The sequence below is a fragment of the Mustela lutreola genome, chromosome X (assembly GCF_030435805.1).
Source record: "Mustela lutreola isolate mMusLut2 chromosome X, mMusLut2.pri, whole genome shotgun sequence".
In the NCBI taxonomy this organism is placed as follows: domain Eukaryota; kingdom Metazoa; phylum Chordata; class Mammalia; order Carnivora; family Mustelidae; genus Mustela; species Mustela lutreola.
Window position 1 is genome coordinate 117,455,189 of NC_081308.1, and position 8,995 is coordinate 117,464,183.

General features: G+C 55.2%; 1 protein-coding gene across 6 annotated transcripts in view; it reads left to right on the forward strand.

Annotated features, from left to right (window-relative positions):
- Positions 1–8,995, forward strand: part of FHL1 (four and a half LIM domains 1) — a 63,036-nt gene extending 54,041 nt beyond the window's left edge. For 3 of the 6 annotated variants that reach the window (XM_059158678.1, XM_059158680.1, XM_059158677.1), the window contains 6 exons: positions 4,258–4,439; positions 4,764–4,938; positions 5,515–5,684; positions 6,145–6,331; positions 6,926–7,125; positions 7,519–8,995. In XM_059158678.1, coding sequence (XP_059014661.1) covers positions 4,284–4,439; positions 4,764–4,938; positions 5,515–5,684; positions 6,145–6,331; positions 6,926–7,125; positions 7,519–7,602 — 972 coding nt within the window. In that variant the 5' untranslated portion in view covers positions 4,258–4,283 and the 3' untranslated portion in view covers positions 7,603–8,995. Of the gene's footprint in view, positions 1–2,818; positions 2,975–3,973; positions 4,164–4,257; positions 4,440–4,763; positions 4,939–5,514; positions 5,685–6,144; positions 6,332–6,925; positions 7,126–7,518 lie in introns of those variants that run through there. The other 3 variants (XM_059158679.1, XM_059158681.1, XM_059158682.1) reach the window with 3 other exon arrangements.

The window sequence follows — 8,995 nt, forward strand, 5'->3', positions numbered from 1 at the left end:
GATTTTAGGAGCTTTGTGGCAGTGATCTAACCCGCTCCCCAATCTGTCCATCCACGGCCATAGCATGTGACTTAGTGGACAAGAGGCCCCGGGAATTTGCAAACTTCTTCTGTGCTAGACAACCCTCATTCCTGCCCACAGCTGCGGGGCACACGTCGGAGCCTGAGACGCAGCCACGGGGCGGGCGGGGACCAGCAGGAAGGGAAGTAACTTTGTACCCAGTACCTTTCCCAGATAACAGCCGCAGGTCAGGGGAAGCAGATCTGGAAGTTTTGGAAGGTTAGAAGGCGACCTGGGTAGGGAGATAAGAAAAAAAAAGTACCCCCTAAGAGATAAACGCTTTAAGTATATGTTAATTTAGTAAGATTAAAGGGAGCCTCCAAGACAGGTGAAATGCTCTCTTCATTTTTGTCCAGTCTCTGATTTCTAAGAAAGGGGAAACAGGGAGGCACAAACTGTCTCCTCGTGAAGTCAGAATTTCACTGTGGCTCATTTTCAGGGAGCCCACACACCAGAGCGCTGACTGTCTTTTGGGAACCTCTGTGTGTTCCAGCGTTGTTCTCCCTGAGCTATTAGCGGCTCCGAAGACGAGCAGTAACAGACTCCTCTGCCCTCCTGCCCATTCATGCTTCATGCACAGTTCTGACACGGGGACTATCTCATCAGCAGGAACGTACCCCTCCGGCTTCCTCCTAAGCACGCTGCCATGAAGGCTTGAAACAGTTTGGGACCCAATAATCTTGGTTTAGAAAAACACGAGGTAGGGGCACGTGGGTGGCTCAGTGGGTTAAAGCCTCTGCCTTCGGCTCAGGTCATGATCTCAGAGTCCTGGGATCGAGCCCCGCATCAGGCTCTCTGCTCCGCAGGGAGCCTGCTTCTCTCTCTCTCTCTCTCTCTCTCTCTCTCTCTCTCTCACCTGCCTGGGATCTCTGTCAGTCAAATAAATAAATAAAATCTTAAAAAAAAAAAAAAAGAAAGAAAAAAAACACGAGGTAAACTAATTCAGGTTATCCAGAGTTCAACTTCATTGGAATCATTGCAAAAAAAGTACTAAAGTTCATGAATTTGACATCGGCATTGTTAACATGCCTCAAGTGTTTCCAGCCTGTTTACTTATTAGGCAATAAAAGCTAACGTTCCTAGAAGTGCCTATTTTATCTTGACAAATAAGTGTTTCCACACACACAAAAAAGGCATGAATCCACTGTGGAAATGAGCCCTAAGAGGACATGCCCTTTGAAATCTGTCCCTCTGGGTGCAGGCTCGGGTTCAGGTGTGCAGTGCGGGGGAACAGAGGGTGGCCCTGGGCTTTCATTCTGCAGAAAGATAAACTAATAATGCCCAAAAGCCGGGACTCGAAACCTCGAAGAGGTGGGAGTCTCCACAGCGGCACCCTTAACTCGGGGTGACTTTAATTTCCCTTTCACCGACTTCAGGACCCTGTCCTGGTGCTTGTGTGTTCAGCTGGTGAGCCGTGGGGTTATTTCACCAGCTGGACATGTAAAAACTCTAAGCAAGTCATGTTCTAGAACCATGAAAGTAACCAGTGAAGAACTTGGCATTGGCAAAGTGACTGTTTCTTTTTACTTTTTAATTTATTTGACAGAGATCACAAGTAGGCAGAGAGGCAGGCAGAGAAAGAGGGGGAAGCAGGCTCCCCGCTGAGCATAGAGCCCGATGTGGGGCTCGATCCCAGGACCCTGAGATCATGACCCAAGCAGAAGGCAGAGGCTTTAACCCACTGAGCCACCCAGGCGCCCCTTGACTATCTGAAAGTAGGAAGTTTTCAAGTGAAAGAGGCTCGGGAGTAAGATCTCTCTTACTGTAGTGGTTCTCCTTCTCCCCCAAGCTCCGAATACCTAAAGGGGCCTCCCTGTGCTTCCTGGCGGTGCTTTTCTGTGGGACACTGACCCCCAGTTTCTGCCATAAAGCACGAGACGGGACTCCGTCAGGCGGTCGTGCTGTCACATATAGAAATATTTGGAGGCCATTTCCTCTTCAGCAGACGTCAAAGGAATGATAGGAAAAGGAGTGTGCCTCCAAGTTCTATGCTAAATAGGGACTTTGGTGAGGGAGGAGGAGGGATGTCCCCGTATGGTCCAGGAAGATAGTCTCCGAAGGGCTAAGGCAGCCACGATTCCTCGCCGCGCAGGAAGCCGGTGCCGTCTAATCTTACAAGTTCTGATTTCCTGCCAAATGGCATTTCGGAGCTGCTGATAATTGAACTTCCTGGCATTTACTTGGTTTCTCTACTCGGCTCTTAACAAGGAACTCCATCTTGGTTGAGGGCACAATTTCAATATGGAAAAGCTAATGAGACGAGGATTTTGCGTGGCCTGTGAAAGACCGGCAGGGCCGAGAGGAGGAGCGTGATTGTCCGCGTGCTCCCACGGTGACAGGCCCTTTTTTCTGTCTGCATAGAGGCTAATGGCACTTTCGAAGCTGCCTTGGGTAAACAGCGTGCTGCTCAAGGAGACCAGGCCTCGGTCCCCCTGCATCTCTGCTTTTCCTCTCTAGCCCGTTTACGTAAGGGAACATCCCGCTGGCCTTTTGGGGGAGAAAGTGCCGCTAAGGACCATTCTCTGAACCTCTGAGCTCTGGCACAACTGTCTCAGGCAACTGTCTTTGCTACCCACTTGCTTTCCGTCATTCGCTCCCTGGAGATGAGGGGGTCTGCGCAAGGGCCAGCCTGAGCAGGGGCTGCAGCTGGCCCAGAACATTCTACCCGTCCGTGGTGCGATCTGCTTTGTCTGGAGGCCAGCTTCCGAAATGCGCCCAGCTCTGAGGGAGAGTTCACCAGCCTTGGCCGAGGCGGGCTCGGAGACGCAGGGTGTGGTTTCCTTAGCTCACTCTGTGCTATTTGGTTGTCTGTGGCAACAGGATCCAAACAACTTGGACATGTGTTCGTATAAAAAAACTGGGAATGGGACCCAGAGTGGGAGTCCGGGGCCATTCAGCTAGTGGAAGAGCCACGGTGAGTACCGGGCAGCTGCTCGTTCATCTCGCCTCGTTCCCTCGCTACATTCCGCGGGGGTATTCGCTAGCGCAAGAACCGTGTTGGTGGGTAATTGGAGAAAATTCTCTCCATTCTCCTGTTTCCTGCGCAAATTAAATAATTGCTATCTACTTACCCACGTACGGTTCTTTTCAGGAGGAGCGGGGAAAATTAGCATATGTTTCAAGAAATTGGGAGCTCAGAGATCTGGCAGCTTTCTGGTGGTGGAGGAACGGAGTGCCTTAGCTCGCAGCGATTACAGACGTGCAGTCTGGGGTCTGGAGGGGGTGGGGGGGGCTCGGGGACAAGGGGAGTTGTTCCATATGAAGGCAGTGGAAGGGGTTCTTGGAAGGATCAGCTTAACACTTTTAAAAAGCCTTTCTCTCCTGCCCCACCCCCCACTGCAATCATACTTTCACGTCGCAATTTTTAAAACCGCAAATGCTTCGTTGAGTCTCGAGGCTCACTTGCTTGAACAAAGGGGGGCCTGGGTTTTGGCATGTCACAGAACGGCACATCACCGTGACAAGTGCTCATGCTGGCGGACCTTGCCGGTACGGATGGAGAATGCTGTTGTGAAGGGTCCTCTCCGTGGTCATGGCTCAGGCCTCGGGGGTCCGTGACCTCTGTTGGATGGAGCTCTTTAGGGTCCATTTGGGATTTAAAAGTGCTCTGCTGGATTTGAAGGATCAGATGCAGGCATTTTGAACCGATCCATAAGGGCTGTTCACGGGGCCAGCGTCCTCTCCTATCTGGGCAGTGAGCCCCAGTCTGTCTGTCCGGCGTGCTGACTCCTGCAGATGGGAGCGGGGTCTGGGAGGAAGAGCCCGAGGCTGGCGGTGGGGGGAGCAGAGCAGCGGCTCCTCCTTCCTCGGGCTGCCGAGCAGCTTGCCTCCCGGAGCGGCCGCTGGCACGCGTCCCAAGCTGTGCGTCCACAGCTCGAAGGCACCACACCTTTCTAGAAGCCCTGTCTGGCCAACACAAGCCCTGACCCACTTCTCTCCTCCTCCAGCAGGACTTTCTCTCATGTTCCCAGGGACCCACCGGCCGCGGACTCTGATCCCCGGCCAGTGGGGAGGCTGTTTCTTCCCAGGGTCCCAGTGAAGGACGTCCGGTCCTGGCGCCCGTGGCCAGCCAGGCTCAGCGGCAGCGGGGACCTGACCTCCAGGTCCTGGTGGCACCGCGCAGCTGTCCCCTGGAGCCTCGGCGGCGGCGCGCTCCCTCCTCCTTGGGCTCATTTGCTCTGCCTCCTTTCCCCGCAGGTCCATCCAGCTACAAGGTGGGCACCATGACTGAGAAGTTCGACTGCCACTACTGCAGGGACAACCTGCAGGGCAAGAAATACGTGCAGAAGGATGGCCACCACTGCTGCCTGAAGTGCTTCGACAAGTTCTGCGCCAACACCTGTGCAGAGTGCCGGAAGCCCATCGGCGCCGACTCCAAGGTGACCGGGCTGGCCCGGTGTGTGGGGCGGGGGACACCTGTACAGGACAGGGCCGGCAGGGATGTGGTGGTGAGGGAGTGGAGGCCCCGGCTTCCAGCACGAGTCCCCAGCTCCCCCCACCGCTCCGGCCCCAGTCTGGGGGTCCCCAGTGGCTCTTCCTCGCCTCGGTGTTCTCATGTGTCTCACAAGAACACCTCAGGGACTCCAGGTGTAAGGGACTGTGTTGTCACTGTAGTCTGCCCCAGAGATGTTGGGCTTGATGGGAGGGCCCCTGCCCCCCCACCAGCATCTCTCACAGCAGCTCGTCTCCTGCTTGGTTTCCAGGAGGTTCACTATAAGAACCGCTACTGGCATGACACCTGCTTCCGCTGTGCCAAGTGCCTTCACCCCTTGGCCAACGAGACCTTTGTGGCCAAGGACAACAAGATCTTTTGCAACAAGTGCACCACTCGGGAGGATGCCCCCAAGTGCAAGGGGTGCTTCAAGCCGATCGTGGCAGGTAGTGTCCCCTCTCCCCACCAGGGCAGCCAGGGAGGAGGCCCACAGGCTGAGCTGATGCCGGGGCTCGTGGTGGTGGGGTGATGCTGCTGTGAGCCGCACTTAGGTCTTAGCGTATATATGCACGCATATACGTACACGTATATCTGCGTACACATATATGCTCGCACACACGCACACACTCGGCAGCTAAAGAACCCTGGAGAGAGCGGTCTGTGGCAAGAGAAAGAAGTGAAAAGTATGTTGCGCTTTCTCATTTGGGTAGAGTGAGTGAGCAAAGCATGCAACCTCCTCAGGGTGGAATTCTGAGCCAGGTCAGGTCCGCCAAGGCTGGGGCATGGGGCGGGGCTTCAGGCATCAACTCCTTCCCTGATAGAAGCTGGGTCCACACCACCCTCGTAGGTAGGCCGGTGGAGAGAGAGGCCCCCACGGGGAGGGTCTTTGGAAGCACAAGGCCGAGACCTGCGGGGCCTACATTCCCTCCCCTCTGGAGGGCCCAGGGTGGCGGGGGGCATGGATTGCAGCCCCTTGCAGGGCACCGACAGGGGGGCTCTCGCTGGCTTCCCCCCCACCGCAGGAGATCAGAACGTGGAGTACAAGAAGACCATCTGGCACAAAGACTGCTTCACCTGCAGCAACTGCAAGCAAGTCATCGGGACTGGAAGCTTCTTCCCTAAAGGGGAGGACTTCTACTGCGTGACTTGCCACGAGACCAAATTTGCCAAGCATTGCGTCAAGTGCAACAAGGTACGTTGTCAAGGGACTGCTGTTTCTAGAAGCGTTGGACAGTTTGCAGAGCACTTGCACACACACTATCCCATTCCATCCTCACGACAGCCCTGCGACGTGGGAATTATTATTCTCGGTTTGCAGATGAGGAGACTGTGGCAGGAGAAAGTGGCGCCCGGGCCCCGGCCTGCTGTCCGGGGACACATTCACTGTGGAGGCCCCTGGCGGCCCCAGCTCTAGAGGCCTGCCTCTGCCACCTGGTTGGCTGTGCGTGACCTCACGCAGGTGCTCGCCCTCTCTGAGCCTCGGTGTCTTCATCTGGAACCCGGGGATAATAATGGCACCTGCCTCCCATGGCTGTTGTGGCGATTAAATGAGATATTGTATACCAAAGCGCCCAGCACAGTGCCTGGCACATAGTAGGCATTCAACAAAATGGTTGTTGAATCTGAATCCGGTGCTACACTCCCTGGTCTAGGCCATCACATCTGGAGGAATCACTTACCAGGATCAGCCCTGGCATGCCGAGTGCTTTGTGTGTGTTACCTGCTCTAAGAAGCTGGCTGGGCAGCGTTTCACCGCTGTGGAGGACCAGTATTACTGCGTGGATTGCTACAAGAACTTTGTGGCCAAGAAGTGTGCTGGATGCAAGAACCCCATCACTGGTAGGCTAAAGAGTCCTTGCTAAGTCTGCCAGGCTAGGTCTTGCGCATGGTAACCATCTCTCATTTTCCTCCGTCGTCGGTTTCATCCACAAAGGCCCCAGAGAATGTCCTCTCCCCCTGCCATTGTGATCCTGAAGCCCCCCCCCCCAATAGTTTGGATTCTCCCTCAGGCCAGTTTAGCCTTTGCCATACAGAACACCTCCTGACTACTGCTGACTAACGACGCTGCTGGAGTTCACGAGCCTGAGACCCACGGCCACGGCCACGGGCAGGCAGGCACCGAGTGCACGCACGCGCAGGGAGGGGAGCGGTGAGGTGGGGGGGGGGTGGGTGGTGGCAGGGTTGTGGGGGGGGTGGGGAGGTGGGGGGAGGGGAAGCTGGCGAGTGGCAAGCTGGGATTAGAGTGCCCCTAGCGGCAGGCTAGTTGAGGGGACGCTGCGGGCAGCTTCTTTGTGATCAGAGCAGAGCTAATCACTTCATTCCTCATCTCGCGGCCGCGGTCCACGCGCCCTGGGCCCTTTCCCCACCTCCAATTTTCCCATCTCCCCGGGGAGCCTTGAAATGTACATTTGAGAAGACTTTTGCCATCCTCAGGGAAAAGGACTGTGTCAAGAGTGAGCCACCCAGTCTCTAAAGCTAGGAAGCCCCCAGTGTGCCACGGGAAACGCTTGCCTCTCACCCTGTTTCCCAGCGCCAACCTCCGGGGCAGGCATCCGGGTGGAGAGAGGACTTGTCCCTCGTGGGTGGTGGTTCTTTATAGAAAAAATCGAAGCTTAGCAGCTCCTCGAGGCCCGGTAAGTGCACACCCCACGAACAGCCCAAGTTTGCCTCCTGGTGGCCACTTTGATGCCATGGCCCTGACCTAAATCAAAGAAACTGGTTATGCTGGGAGGTCGGTGCGCGTCACAGGGCAATAGTGGTGGCAGGGGAGTGTGGGCTCGTGGCCGAGCTCTGGCATCTTCTCAGGTCCTGGAGAGCCGAAGCAGGGTGGCGGCGGCGCACTGAGGGGAGGCGGGGCAGTGCGCGGTTGGGTGGGGGCGGCGGCCGGCGGGGAGTGGGGGCAGGGCGGGCCAGACCGATGCGGCCCCCGCGTGCTTGTCGGCTCCGTGAACGTGAACAGGCCAGGCAGCGGCCTGCCTCTCGCCCGCACTCAGCCGGCTCCCCTGTTTGCTTTGTTGTCTCCCCAGGGTTTGGTAAAGGCTCCAGTGTGGTGGCCTATGAAGGACAATCCTGGCACGACTACTGCTTCCACTGCAAAAAGTGCTCCGTGAACCTGGCCAACAAGCGCTTTGTTTTCCACGAGGAGCAAGTGTATTGCCCCGACTGTGCCAAAAAGCTGTAAAGTGACAGGGGCTCCTGTCCTGTAAAATGGAATCGAGTCTTGTTCTCTGTGTCCTCGCCCTCTGGCCAGCGCCACCCCCCGGGCCAGAGTGGCCTCTCGCCTCTGAAGTCCTCCTGCCTTTGCCCCCATTCTACGCTGTCACTCCCACCAGGGCGCACAGTGCTTGCGCTAGGGTCTAGCAGCCAAGTACACTTCTCCATAGCTGCCATGAGAACACACACACTTAGGTAGACCGACTCTTCTGCATGTTTATCCTAGAGCAGAAAAGTGCTGACCATGTAGCTGCTTAGTGACGCAAGCAAGCGGCATACCCCACGAAGCCCCTGCCGAGCTGCGTCTCGCGGCTCAGCCAGGACCTGCCATGTCCCCATGTTCCCGGGCCATGTGAGAGTTGCAGCGGCCGCTGCAACTCGGCTGCTCATGTCTTTGGTGAGCAGAAAGCAAACTTAGCGAAATGCATGGTTGAACTTGCTCATCAGAGTCTCTTCTGTTCTTTTGTGCTTTCGAACGACTGATACGAATTTCCGGAAAGTTAACATTTGAACTTAGCTGTTAAGTAACTCTAAACTGACCCCCCCCCCCATACTAACTTCCAATTTCCCTGTGTGGCGTGTTTTCTGAACGTTCCTACTTTCAAGCGTGGAACGTGCAGGTGATTTGCAAAGTGTAGGCAGACCCGAGAGAACGAGCCTGTTGCACAGGAACATCGTCACCGCGAATGCTTCTGGAAGCTTAACAGAACTAACCCAGCTGCCCTTTCTCTTTTATTTTTTTAATATTTTTGTTTTAATATGAATAGTAACATAGTTTATGGGTTTGGAGACTTGCATGTCAGTATTTTTGCCCCCTCCAGCGTTCCTGCAGTTTTGAAATCCATCCTACAGAAGTAACCCCAACACCTGAGAGGGGTAGCTGAGCAGCCACCGGGACGGTCACTGACCCGACAGGATGTCTCTGAACAGTGATGTAATGTTAGTAGTTGTCTGCTCTTGGTCCCCGTGGTGAAGAGCCCCGTTCAGTCCCTCTTCTTATGACTCTTAAAGGACTGCCCCTCAGAGCTTAGCGGGATCTCTGGGGGCGTGGCGGCCACCCTCCTGGGCCAGCCGGACGCCCTTGTAGTCTCACCTCACCGCACTCTCATCAACATTGTTCTAGGACGTAGTATAATGAGACAGTACCACAAGTGAACACGTAATGCCAGTGCATACGAACATTCTCGTAAGAGTGGTTAGCGAAGCCGACGCCTCATTTCTGCATTTTGTCATTAGCTATTCTCTAACGTTTCAGTGTATCCTTACAGAAATAAAGCAGCATATAAATAA